The 13,362-nt window shown below is 55.5% G+C and overlaps 1 protein-coding gene and 1 long non-coding RNA gene across 2 annotated transcripts; both read right to left on the reverse strand.

The window, feature by feature from the left end:
* Positions 1-3,176: 3,176 nt before the first annotated feature.
* On the reverse strand, positions 3,177-5,342 carry LOC144741469 (uncharacterized). The gene is made up of 3 exons (XM_078623992.1): positions 5,336-5,342; positions 4,145-4,613; positions 3,177-3,890 (listed from the first exon to the last, which is right to left on the reverse strand). Exons 1-3 carry the CDS (start codon positions 5,340-5,342, stop codon positions 3,347-3,349), a joined length of 1,020 nt encoding a protein of 339 aa, XP_078480118.1. The 3' UTR covers positions 3,177-3,346.
* Positions 5,343-8,570: 3,228 nt separating this feature from the next.
* LOC144741470 (uncharacterized) lies at positions 8,571-12,982 on the reverse strand. The gene is made up of 3 exons (XR_013590005.1): positions 12,894-12,982; positions 10,601-10,683; positions 8,571-8,657 (listed from the first exon to the last, which is right to left on the reverse strand). It is a non-coding gene; the product is annotated as an uncharacterized LOC144741470 (long non-coding RNA).
* Positions 12,983-13,362: the final 380 nt, after the last annotated feature.

Genomic DNA, 13,362 nt, shown 5'->3' on the forward strand with positions numbered 1-13,362 from the left:
ACGTGTGTCGTGTCTCGTCACGCGTCATCGTCGGCTCCGAACGCCGCTCGCCACCAAGTGGCGGTGACGTCACCGCGGCGCTTGTGCCAGGCTAGGTGCAGGAGGTCACGGGACAGACCCAGCAGGTGCTAAGGGTTGATTGCTGTGCCAGGCTAGGTGCAGGAGGTCACGGGACAGACCCAGCAGGTGCTAAGGGTTGATTGCTGTGCCAGGCTAGGTGCAGGAGGTCACGGGACAGACCCAGCAGGTGCTAAGGGTTGATTGCTGTGCCAGGCTAGGTGCAGGAGGTCACGGGACAGACCCAGCAGGTGCTAAGGGTTGATTGCTGTGCCAGGCTAGGTGCAGGAGGTCATGGGACAGACCCGGCAGGTGCCATGGGTTGACTGCTGTGCCAGGCTAGGTGCATGAGATCACCTGACAGACCCAGCAGGTGCCATGGGTTGACTGCTGTGCCAGGCTAGGTGCAGGAGGAGGTCACGGGACAGACCCTGCAGTTGCCATGGGTTGACTGCTGTGCCAGGCTAGGTGCAGGAGGAGGAGGTCACGGGATAGACCCTGCACGTGACTTGGGTTGACTGCTGTGTCAGGCTCGCATTGTCTCAAATTGCGAATTCGATTTGAAATCGATTAATCGTTCAGACCCAGGCCTGCCACGTGACCCAGCCAACGCAGCTTCGCTGGCCCGACACAGGAGCTCACCTACGGGACCTGTGCCCAGATCTTTGCGCGTCCCATGTGTGTGTGTTTGTGTGTGCATGTGTTTGTGTCCCATGTGTGTGTGTTTGTGTGTGCATGTGTGTGTGTGTCCCATGTGTGTGTGTTTGTGTGTGCATGTGTTTGTGTGTCCCATGTGTGTGTGTTTGTGTGTGCATGTGTGTGTGTGTCCCATGTGTGTGTTTGTGTGTGCATGTGTTTGTGTGTCCCATGTGTGTGTGTTTGTGTGTGCATGTGTGTGTGTGTCCCATGTGTGTGTGTTTGTGTGTGCATGTGTTTGTGTGTCCCATGTGTGTGTTTGTGTGTGCATGTGTGTGTGTGTCCCATGTGTGTGTGTTTGTGTGTGCATGTATGTGTGTGTCCCATGTGTGTGTGTTTGTGTGTGCATGTGTGTGTGTGTCCCATGTGTGTGTGTTTGTGTGTGCATGTGTGTGTGTGTCCCATGTGTGTGTGTTTGTGTGTGCATGTGTGTGTGTGTCCCATGTGTGTGTGTTTGTATGTGTGTGTGTGTCCCATGTGTGTGTGTTTGTGTGTGCATGTGTGTGTGTGTCCCATGTGTGTGTGTTTGTGTGTGCATGTGTGTGTGTGTCCCATGTGTGTGTGTTTGTGTGTGCATGTGTGTGTGTCCCATGTGTGTGTGTTTGTGTGTGCATGTGTGTGTCCCGTGTGTGTGTTTGTGTGTGCATGTGTGTGTGTGTCCCGTGTGTGTGTGTGTGCATGTGTGTGTGTGTCCCATGTGTGTGTGTTTGTGTGTGCATGTGTGTGTGTGTCCCATGTGTGTGTGCTTGTGTGTGCATGTGTGTGTGTGTCCCATGTGTGTGTGTTTGTGTGTGCATGTGTGTGTGTGTCCCATGTGTGTGTGCTTGTGTGTGCATGTGTGTCCCATGTGTGTGTGTTTGTGTGTGCATGTGTGTGTGTGTCCCATGTGTGTGTGTTTGTGTGTGCATGTGTGTGTGTGTCCCATGTGTGTGTGTTTGTGTGTGCATGTGTGTGTGTGTCCCATGTGTCCGTGCTTGTGTGTCCCATGTGTGCGTGTGTCCCATGCGTGTGTGTGTGTGCTTGTGTGTGTGCGTGTCCATGTGTGCATGTGCATGTGTCCCATGTGTGTCCGTGCTTGTGTGTGTGCATGTGTGTGTGTGTGCATGTGTGTGTGTGCATGTGTGTGGTGCATGTGTGTCCCATGCGTGTGTGTGTGTGCTTGTGTGTGTGCGTGTCCGTGTGTGTGTGTCCGTGTGTGTGTGTCCCATGTGTTTGTGTGTGTGCATGTGTGTGTGTGTCCCATGTGTGCCCGTGCTTGTGTGTGTGCATGTGTGTGTGTGCATGTGTGTGGTGCGTGTGTGTGTCCCATGTGTGTGTGTGTGTGTGCTTGTGTGTGTGTGTCCCATGCGTGTGTTTGTGTGTGCATGTGTGTGGTGCGTGTGTGTGTCCCATGTGTGTGTGTGTGTGTCCGTGTGTGTCACATGTGTTTGTGTGTGTCCGTGTGTGTGTGTGTCCCGTGTGTGTCCCATGCGTGTGTGTTTGTGTGTGCATGTGTGTCCCATGTGTGTCCGTGCTTGTGTGTGTGCATGTGTGTGTGTGCATGTGTGTGTGGTGCGTGTGTGTGTGTCCGTGTGTGTGTGTGTCCCATGTGTGTGTGTGTGCTTGTGTGTGTGCGTGTCCATGTGTGTGTGTGTGTGTCAATGCGTGTGTGTGTCCATGCGTGTGTGTCTCCGTGTGTGTGTGTGTCAATGCGTGTGCGTGTCAATGCGTGTGTGTGTCCATGTGTGTGTGTCTCTATGTGTGTGTGTCCATATGCATGCGTGTCCGTGTGCGTGTGTGTCCATGTGTGTGTCCGTGTGCGTGTGTCCATGTGTGTGTGCGTGTGCGTCCATGTGTGTGTCCATGCGTGTGTCTCCATGTGTGTGTGTCAATGCGTGTGTGTGTGTGTCCGTGTCCATGCGTGTGTGTGTGCATGTGTGTCCCATGTGTGTGTGTTCATGTGCATGCGTGTCCGTGTGCGTGTGTGTCCATGTGTGTGTCCGTGTGCGTGTGTCCATGTGTGTGTCCGTGTGCGTGTGCGTCCATGTGTGTGTCCATGCGTGTGTGTCTCCATGTGTGTGTGTCAATGCGTGTCCGTGTCCATGTCCATGCGTGTGTGTGTGCATGTGTGTGTGTCTCTATGTGTGTGTGTCCATGTGCATGCGTGTCCGTGTGCGTGTGTGTCCGTGTGCGTGTGTCCATGTGTGTGTCCGTGCGCGTGTGCGTCCATGTGTGTGTCCGTACGTGTGTGTGTCCATGTGTATGCGTGTGTGTGTCCATGTGCATGCGTGTCCGTGTGTGTGTGTGTCCGTGTGTGTGTGTGTCCGTGTGTGTGCGTGTGTGTCCGTGTGTCTGTGTGTGTCCATGTGTGTGTCCGTGTGTGTGCGTGTCCGTGCGCGTGCGAGGACCGCGCGCGTAAACATTCGTCGCAGGGACAGGTGCCGTCACGCGCACGCATTTTTATTTTATTTGTACAAAAAAAGTTAAGAAAACAGGTAAACAATAGTGCAACAACAACAATAACCACCACAACCACCACAACCACCCGGTTAACGAACCGAAAAAAAATGAGAAAAAATAAACTGAACCCATCGCGAGCTGACTTGAGCCCCCATCATCCCTTCCCGGGGTTGAGGGGGGGATAAAATAGGCACCGCTTTGTGGAGGGTTGGTGGGGGTGGTGTAAGGTGTACGAGTGAGTGAGTGTGTGTGGTGAGGGAGTGTGGTGAGTGTGTGTGGTGAGGGAGTGTGGTGAGGGAGTGAGTGTGAGTGAGTGTGGTGAGGGAGTGAGTGTGTGTGGTGAGTGTGGTGAGTGAGTGTGGTGAGGGAGTGTGGTGAGGGAGTGTGGTGAGTGTGTGAGTGAGTGTGGTGAGGGAGTGAGTGTGGTGAGGGAGTGAGTGTGGTGAGGGAGTGTGGTGAGTGTGTGAGTGAGTGTGGTGAGTGAGTGTGGTGAGGGAGTGAGTGTGGTGAGGGAGTGTGGTGAGTGAGTGAGTGTGGTGATGGAGTGAGTGAGTGTGTGTGGTGAGAGAGTGAGTGTGGTGAGAGAGTGTGGTGAGGGAGTGAGTGTGGTGAGTGAGTGTGGTGAGTGTGGTGTGGGAGTGGTGAGTGTGTGGTGAGAGAGTGTGGTCAGTGAGTGTGGTGAGGGAGTGGTGAGTGTGGTGAGGGACTGTGTGGTGAGGGAGTGTGGTGAGTGAGTGTGGTGAGTGAGTGTGGTGAGTGAGTGAGTGTGGTGAGTGAGTGAGTGTGGTGAGTGAGTGAGTGTGGTGAGTGAGTGAGTGTTGTGAGGGAGTGAGTGTGGTAAGTGAGTGAGTGTGGTGAATGAGTGTGGTGAGTGAGTGAGTGTGGTGAGGGAGTGGTGTCTGAGTGTGGTGAGTGTGTGTGGTGAGTGAGTGGTGAGTGAGTGGTGAGGGAGTGTGGTGAGTGTGGTGAGATGAGTGTGTGTGGTGAGTGAGTGGTGAGTGAGTGTGGTGAGTGAGTGGTGAGTGAGTGGTGAGGGAGTGTGGTGAGTGTGGTGAGATGAGTGTGTGTGGTGAGTGAGTGGTGAGTGAGTGTGGTGAGTGAGTGGTGAGTGAGTGTGGTGAGGGAGTGGTGAGTGTGGTGAGTGTGTGTGGTGAGTGAGTGGTGAGTGAGTGTGGTGAGTGAGTGGTGAGTGTGTGTGGTGAGTGAGTGGTGAGTGTGTGTGGTGAGTGAGTGGTGAGTGAGTGTGGTGAGTGTGGTGAGTGAGTGTGGTGAGTGAGTGGTGAGTGAGTGTGGTGAGTGAGTGGTGAGTGTGTGTGGTGAGGTGAGTGTGAGCGGCAGTGGTTCGTGCGCTGCGCTACAAACCCGCCAACACTCGAGTTCAATTCCCCGCTCAACTGGGTCCTGGGCCTCCCCTAGGTCGACTCAGCCTCAAACGTGTACCATGCGGCCTCGGTACGGCCCCCCCCCCTCCCCACGTGTTGGCACGGCACGGCACGGGTGGATATTTTTTTCCACTGCCGTTTTAACTGAGCCGTGCTTCGTTGGCCTCACTTGAGAAACCGTGAGAATATTTTAATTTCATTTTAATCAGGTGTAAAAGGGGGGGGGGGAGCGGAGTGGCTTATCGAGTGGGAAATGTATAACAGCACGGAAAATGCGCACATCGATTCTAAACGTGGAGAAAAAAAAAAACGGAGATACAAAAAAATCCACGTGACCCACGGGGAGAGAGACACACGCAAAATTCAAATATACGGCAGGCGTCATCAGGGTCGCGATCGAACCCACGATCTCCCGCGTACCGGGCGAGGTAGTTAACATCTCGCCAAATCACAGGCATTGCCAGGGTCGCGATCGAACCCACGACCTCCCGCGTACCGGGCGAGGTAGTTAACATCTCGCCAAATCACAGGCATTGCCAGGGTCGCGATCGAACCCACGACCTCCCGCGTACCGGGCGAGGTAGTTAACATCTCCTTGCCACAAGCGGCACCCCTTGACAGCAGATATATCTTGCCTTTTTCCACTGGCACATCTGGACACGTGCCAGCAAAGGAGGCCAGCACGGCACAGGTGAGTTTTCAATATGGATTGAGCCGTGCTAAGCTGGCCTGCATGTATGTATGTTGAACTTCTTTCGCACTGTACATGACCGACCGTGCTGATGTGGCGTGGGGAGGACAACACACTATGGGTCTCTGTGTGGTGAGTCTGTGGGTCTCTGTGTGGTGAGTCTGTGGGTCTCTGTGTGGTGAGTCTGTGGGTCTCTGTGTGGTGAGTCTGTGGGTCTCTGTGTGGTGAGTCTGTGGGTCTCTGTGTGGTGAGTCTGTGGGTCTCTGTGTGGTGAGTCTGTGGGTCTCTGTGTGGTGAGTCTGTGGGTCTCTGTGTGGTGAGTCTGTGGGTCTCTGTGTGGTGAGTCTGTGGGTCTCTGTGTGGTGAGTCTGTGGGTCTCTGTGTGGTGAGTCTGTGGGTCTCTGTGTGGTGAGTCTGTGGGTCTCTGTGTGGTGAGTCTGTGGGTCTCTGTGTGGTGAGTCTGTGGGTCTCTGTGTGGTGAGTCTGTGAGTCTCTGTGTGGTGAGTCTGTGGGTCTCTGTGTGATGAGTCTGTGGGTCTCTGTGTGGTGAGTCTGTGAGTCTCTGTGTGGTGAGTCTGTGGGTCTCTGTGTGGTGAGTCTGTGGGTCTCTGTGTGATGAGTCTGCGGGTCTCTGTGTGATGAGTCTGTGGGTCTCTGTGTGGTGAGTCTGTGGGTCTCTGTGTGGTGAGTCTGTGGGTCTCTGTGTGGTGAGTCTGTGGGTCTCTGTGTGGTGAGTCTGTGGGTCTCTGTGTGGTGAGTCTGTGGGTCTCTGTGTGGTGAGTCTGTGGGTCTCTGTGTGATGAGTCCGTTCATACGGTGCTAAAGAAGGTCAAGGTACATACACTGCACTACTATACACTACAATACACACGGCAATACGCACTACGCTACACGCAACTACACTCTACGATACACCACACTCTGATACTAAATTGCAAACTAATTTCTCTAGAACCGCTTCTTGCTGCTGTTGTGTTTAGTTTGTTGTCCCTGGCCCCCCCCCCCGCACCTCCGATTAGCGCAGTCGGCTACGCACGGTGCAAAGTTCAACACACACACAACGTACACACACAACTACACACAATGTACACACACACCGTACACACACAGCGTACACACACCGTACACACAGCGTACACACAACGTACACACACACACATACACACACACCGTACACACACAACGTACACACCGTGCACACAACGCACACACAACGTACACACACCATACACACCGTACACACACAACGTACACACACATACACACACATACACATACACACACCGTACACATACACACACATACACAACGTACACACACAACTACACACAACTACACACACACAACGTACACAGACAACGTACACACAACGTACACACAACGTACACACACAACGCACACACACCGTACACACACACATACACACAACGTACACACACATACACACACAACATACACACACACACCGTACACACACACACACCGTACACACACACACCGTACACACACCGAACACACACACCGTACACACACAACGTACACACACACCGTACACACACAACGTACACACACAACGTACACACACAACGTACACAGACAACGTACACAGACAACGTACACACACATACACACACAACGTACACACACCGTACACACACAACGTACACACACAACGTACACACAACGTACACACACAACGTACACAGACAACGTACACACACATACACACACAACGTACACACACCGTACACAGACAACGTACACACACAACGTACACACACACAACGTACACACACACCGTACACACACCGAACACACACAACGTACACACACAACGTACACACAACTACACACACAACGTACACACACAACTACACACAACCTACACACACCGTACACACACCATACACACACCATACACACAACGTACACACAACATACACACACAACGTACACACAACATACACACACACACCGTACACACACACAACGTACACACACCGTACACACACACCGCACACACACCGTACACACACATACACACACAACGTACACACACACAACGTACACACACCGCACACACAACGTACACACCGTACACACCGTACACACGACGTACACACACAACGTACACACACACATACAGACAACGTACACACAACATACACACAACGTACACACACACCGTGCACACAACGTACACACACACACCGCACACACACACACAGCGTACACACAAAGATAACCCGTGGCCGTGCGGAGTCAGCTGCATGTGCCGGTGGAGGAAGCGGTTACGAGCTGATGATGATGATGGCGGCGGGGGGGGGGTATCGTCGATGGTAAAAGTAAAAAAAATAAGTTCAGAAAAAGTAAAAAAAAACCATGATCAACGATTACCGCGCTACCAAAAACGACCACGGGGTAAAGTAAAAAAAAAAAACAATTACCACGGCAACGAAGCAAATGATTCAAACTACCGAACCGTACGGCTAAAAGGTAAACCAAACGCGAGTGTGTACCCAGGTGGGCTGGGCTCCAACCAATACTTAAAGTGGCGGTGACGTCACCACGACGCCCTGCGCCGGTGCCAGGCTAGGTGCATGAGGTCACGGGACAGACCCAGCAGGTGCCAGGCGCCTGGCCAACTGAGATGACCGGCAGATGCACCAGCTGTGCCAGGCTAGGTGCAGGAGACCGTCACGGGACAGACCCAGCAGGTGCCGTGAGCTTTGCCGACTGAGATGACCGGTAGATGCACCACCACCTGTGCCAGGCTAGGTGCATGAGGTCACGGGACAGACCCAGCAGGTGCCTTGGGTTGACTGCTGTGCCAGGCTAGGTGCAGCAGGTCACGGGACAGACCCAGCAGGTGCCTTGGGTTGACTGCTGTGCCAGGCTAGGTGCAGGAGACCGTCACGGGACAGACCCAGCAGGTGCCTTGGGTTGACTGCTGTGCCAGGCTAGGTGCAGCAGGTCACGGGACAGACCCAGCAGGTGCCTTGGGTTGACTGCTGTGCCAGGCTAGGTGCAGCAGGTCACGAGACAGACCCAGCAGGTGCCTTGGGTTGACTGCTGTGCCAGGCTAGGTGCAGCAGGTCACGAGACAGACCCAGCAGGTGCCTTGGGTTGACTGCTGTGGCAGGCTTTGACGACTGAGATGACCGGTAGATGCACCACCTGTGCAACCCCCTCTACTGAGCTCCTGCCGCACCACCCACCACCACCACCACCCACCCAGTGGTCACCACCCTCCACCGCCCCCCCCCCCACTACACCGACACACGCCACCCCCCCCCCCCCCCCCCCCCAAACGCTCCACCGTCATCTTCACTCGTCGTCGTCGTCGTCGTCGCCGCCACCGCCGCCCGTCCTCGTGCGTTGGAAAGCGAACGCTGGGAGGACAGAGAAGGATCAAGATGATTGAAAAGAAAACAATGGAAGCAGCACAGGGCAACGGATTTCGAACGGCCGGCGAATTCACCGTGCAGCGGGCCGGAGCGTCGGGTATCGCCGCACGAAGCGAGGAGAGCAAAGAGTCGTCTCTGAGGCCGCGGTGGCTGGGAGATGTTGACTACCTCGCCTGGTACGCAGGAGGTCGTGGGTTTGATCCCGACCCTGACGATTCCTGCTGTATTTGGTGAGATGTTGACTACCTCGCCTGGTGTGCGGGAGGTCGTGGGTTCGTTCCCGACCCTGACGATGCCTGCTGCTGTTGGAGTTTGCGTGTCTCTCTCTCTCTCTCATCATAATCATCATCACGGTGGCTGGGAGATGTTGACTACCTTGCCTCGTGTGCGGGAGGTCGTGGGTTCGATCCCGACCCTGACGATGCCTGCTGCTGTGTATTTGGAGTTTGCGTCTCTCTCTCTCTCTCTCATCATCATCATCATGGTGGCTGGGAGATGTTAACTACCTCGCCTGGTGTACGGGAGGTCGTGGGTTCGATCCAGACCCTGATGATGCCTGTATTTGGTGAGATGTTAACTACCTCGCCTGGTACACGTGGGGGGGCGTGGGTTCGATCCAAGCCCTGACGATGCCTGTATTTGGTGAGATGTTAACTACCTCGCCAGGTGTGCGGGAGGTCGTGGGTTACATCCCGACCCTGACGCCTGCTGCTGCTGCTGTATATTTGAAGTTTGCGTGTCTCTCTCTCATCATCATCATCACGGTGGCTAGGAGATGTTGACTACCTCCCCTGGTGTACGACATGTACACACCCACATACACACGCGCATGCACTCCCATGTTAACACACACACGCACACACAGACAAAGACACACACAAGTACACACACACGTACACACACACAAGTACACACACACAACACATACATACGTACACACACGCACACGGTCGCGTTAACACAGACATGTATACACACGCACACACACACACAAAGACACACAAACGTACACACATGCACAAACATGTACACACGCACATGTACACATGCACGCGTACACACACATGCGCACACAGACAAAGACACGTACACACACGTACACACACACACGTACACACACAGACAAAGACACATACACACAAAGATAAAGATCCCCTGTATAGCCTTAACAGACTGTAGGGGCAAGTGCTGCTAGCAAGCACCTATGAAGGCCGGAACGGCACACGAGGGGGTGGGTGGCCAGCACCACGCCCGACCGCCTTTGTCTCCCCAGTGGCGATGTTTACACAGCGCCCCAAGGTACTCATTTAAGGCTGAGTCGACCTAGGGGAGGCCCAGGACCGGTTCAGATAATCGTCACTGGTGTTAGCCGTGAGCGGGAATCGAACCCGGGTCGCCAGGTTCGTAGCGCAGCGCGCTAACCGCTACACCACCGCTCCCCACACACATACACACACACGTACACACGTACACACACACACACACACGTACACACACACGTACACATACGCACACACACGTACACACACACGTACACACACACGTACACACACGCACGCACACACATACACACGTACACACACAGACAAAGACACATACACACACGTACACGTACACACACACACACGTACACACACACGTACACACACAGACAAAGACACGCACACACACATGTACATACGTACGTACACACGTACGTATACACACACGCACACACACGCACACACACACATACACACGTACACACATGTACACACACACGTACACACACACGTACACACACACACACACACACATACACACATACACACGTACACACGCACACGTACACACACACACGTACACACATGTACACACACACGTACACACACACGTACACACACACACACGTACACACCACGTGTGCGTGCGCGTGCGAGAGAGTTTACCGAGCTCGGAGACTTTGCGGTGGATGATGGAGCGGCTCCTCCCGTTGGTGGCGAGGGAGTCGCGGGCGCCGTTGAGCGGTTTGCTGTCGGGGGGGGGTAGGGGGGGGGGGTAGGGGGGGGGGGGGGTAGGGGGGGGGGGTAGGGGGGGGGGGGTAGGGGGGGGGTAGGGGGGGGTAGGGGGGGGGTTAGGGGGGGCAGCAAAAGATAAAACCACCACACGCTGGTGGCGATCGCTACGCACAAACGCACCGACGCTCACCGTGCCGACAATCGCCGCGCCGCAGCAACCACACGGCCGCTACGTTGTGAATGAGGAGTGTGTAGATGAGTGTCGGTCAGAGGTCGCAACCGGGTACCCGATACCCGTACCCTACCCGATACCCGGCTACCCGTACCCCCAGCCGGGTACGGGTACCCGTTTGCGACCCTGGTGCGGCCGGGTACAGGTAAGGAATCATAACCCGTTTGCCACCTCTGGTGTCGGTGTGTGTGTCTGAAACATTTAGGCTGGCCTGCCTACGATCCATCCTGGGTTTAACCTGCAGGCTGGATTGTGTGAGGAGCTCACAAATCCTTGAAAGATCTGGGCAAAGTCCCATCGGTGAGCTCCTCCGGCAGGCAAAGCTTCAAATCTAGAATTAGGCAAGGCTGTGTTGGCTGGGTCATGTAGCCCGCATGCCCAGCCACCGCATGCCCAAACAGCTTTTGTTCGGCCGGATCGAGGGGGCTAAATGGGCGCGGCACGGGCTAGAGAAGAGATGGAGTGATGTGGTACAGGAGGACGTGGAGCTGAGTGGACTTGCCGATGACTGGTACCAGCGATGTCAAGATCGGCCTCAGTGGAGGAGGCTCGTGAAGGACGCTACTGGGCAGTTGGAGGCAGTCGCCCTCCAACAACAACGGAGGGCGGAGGAGCGACGCTCACAACAACGAGCGGAGCGCCGGGTGGCTAAAGCACAGCAAGTTGGCACAGTAGGGGGCACAGATGGTGCATCAGCCAGTCATCTCGGTCATCTCAGTCAGTAGACCCGTGGCACCTGCTGGGTCTGCCCCGTGACCTCCTGCCAGCGGGCGTTCGACACTTCACGTGGCCTCAAGGTGCACATGGCCTGGCACAAGCGTCGTGGTGACGTCACCGCCACTTAGTGGCGAATGGCGGTTGTTGTTGTTGTGTGTGAGTGCGTGAGTGTTGTGTGAGTGTGCGTGTGCGTGCGTGCGTGCGTGTGAGAGTGTGTGCGTGTGCGCGTGAGTGTTGTGTGAGAGTGTGTGAGTGTGTAAGTGAGTGTGTGAGTGTGTGTGAGGGCGTGTGTGTGTGAGAGTGTTGTGTGAGTGTGTGTGAGTGCGCGTGAGTGAGTGTTGTGTGAGTGCGTGTGTGTGCGTGAGTGTGTGAACGAGTAAGTGTGTGCGTGTGTGAATGTGAGTGCGTGTGAGTGTGCGTGTGTGTGCGTGCGTGCGAGTGAGTGAGTGTGTGTGTGCGTGTGTGTGCGTGTGTGCGTGAGTGCGTGTGAACGAGTGAGTGTGTGCGAGTGTGTGAGTGTGCGTGCGCGTGTGAGCGTGCGTGTGTGCGTGCGCACGTGCGTGTGTGCGTGCATGAGTGTGCGTGCGTGAGTGTGTGCGTGTACGTGTGTGTGCGTGTGTGTGTGCGTGTGTACGTGCGTACGTGAGTGTGTGTGTGCGTGTGTGTATGTGTGTGAGTGCGTGAACGAGTGAGTGTTGCGTGTGTGTGAGTGAGTGTTGCGTGTGTGTGCGTGTGTGTGTACGTGTGTGTGTGTGTGCGCGTGTGTGTGTGTGCGTGTGTGTGTGTACGTGTGTGTACGTGCGTGTACGTGTGTGCGTGTGTGCGTGTGTGTACGTGTGTGTGTGTACGTGTGCGTGTGTACGTGTGTGTGCGTGCGTGTGTGTACGTGTGTGTGTGCGTGTGTGTGTGTGTGTGTGTGCGTGTGTGTACGTATGTGTACGTGCGTGTACGTGCGTGCGTGTGTGTACGTGTGTGCGCGTGTGTGTACGTGTGCGTGTGTACGTGTGTGTGCGTGCGTGTGTGTGCGAGCGTGCGTGAGTGTGTGTGTGCGTGTACGTGTGTATGCGTGTATGCGCGTGTGTACGAGTGTACGTGTACGAGTGTACGTGTACGTGTGTACGTGTGTGTACGTGTGCGTGTACGTGTGTGCGTGTGTACGTGTGTGTGCGTGTGTGTGAGTGTACGTGTGTGTGCGTGTGTACGTGCGTGTGCGTACGTGTGTGTGCGTGTGTGTGAGTGTACGTGTGTGTGCGTGCGAGGAGGCCCACGACTCACGCGCCGTCCGTCTCGTCCGCGCCGGCCTCGCCGCAGTCGAAGAGCAGCCGCTTGGACTGCGGCCTCGCGACCCCCCCCGCGACCCCCGGGGCCCCCCTCCTCCGCCCCCCCCTCCTCCACCAGGCGCCGCTTGGCCCCCCTCCCGCGGTCGCTGGCGCCGATCACCGCGTTGATCCTCTGGAACTGCGGAGACTGGGCGGGCAGGCGGGCAAGCAGGGTGACTTACAGCCAGAGGTCGCAACCGGGTACCCGATACCCGTACCCTACCCGATACCCGGCTACCCGTACCCGGGTACCCGTTTGCGACCCTGGTGCGGCCGGGTACGGGTACGGGTAAGGAATCAAAACCCGTTTGCGACCTCTGGTTGGTGGGTGAGTAAGTGGGTGCGTGAGTGGGTGAGTGGGTGAGTGAGTGAGTTCGTGAGTGGGTGAGTGAGTGGTTGAGTGAGTGGGTAAGTGGGTGGGTGAG

Source organism: Lampetra planeri, unplaced genomic scaffold, assembly GCF_965212315.1.
Source record: "Lampetra planeri unplaced genomic scaffold, kcLamPlan1.2.h2 scaffold_563, whole genome shotgun sequence".
Taxonomy (NCBI): domain Eukaryota; kingdom Metazoa; phylum Chordata; class Hyperoartia; order Petromyzontiformes; family Petromyzontidae; genus Lampetra; species Lampetra planeri.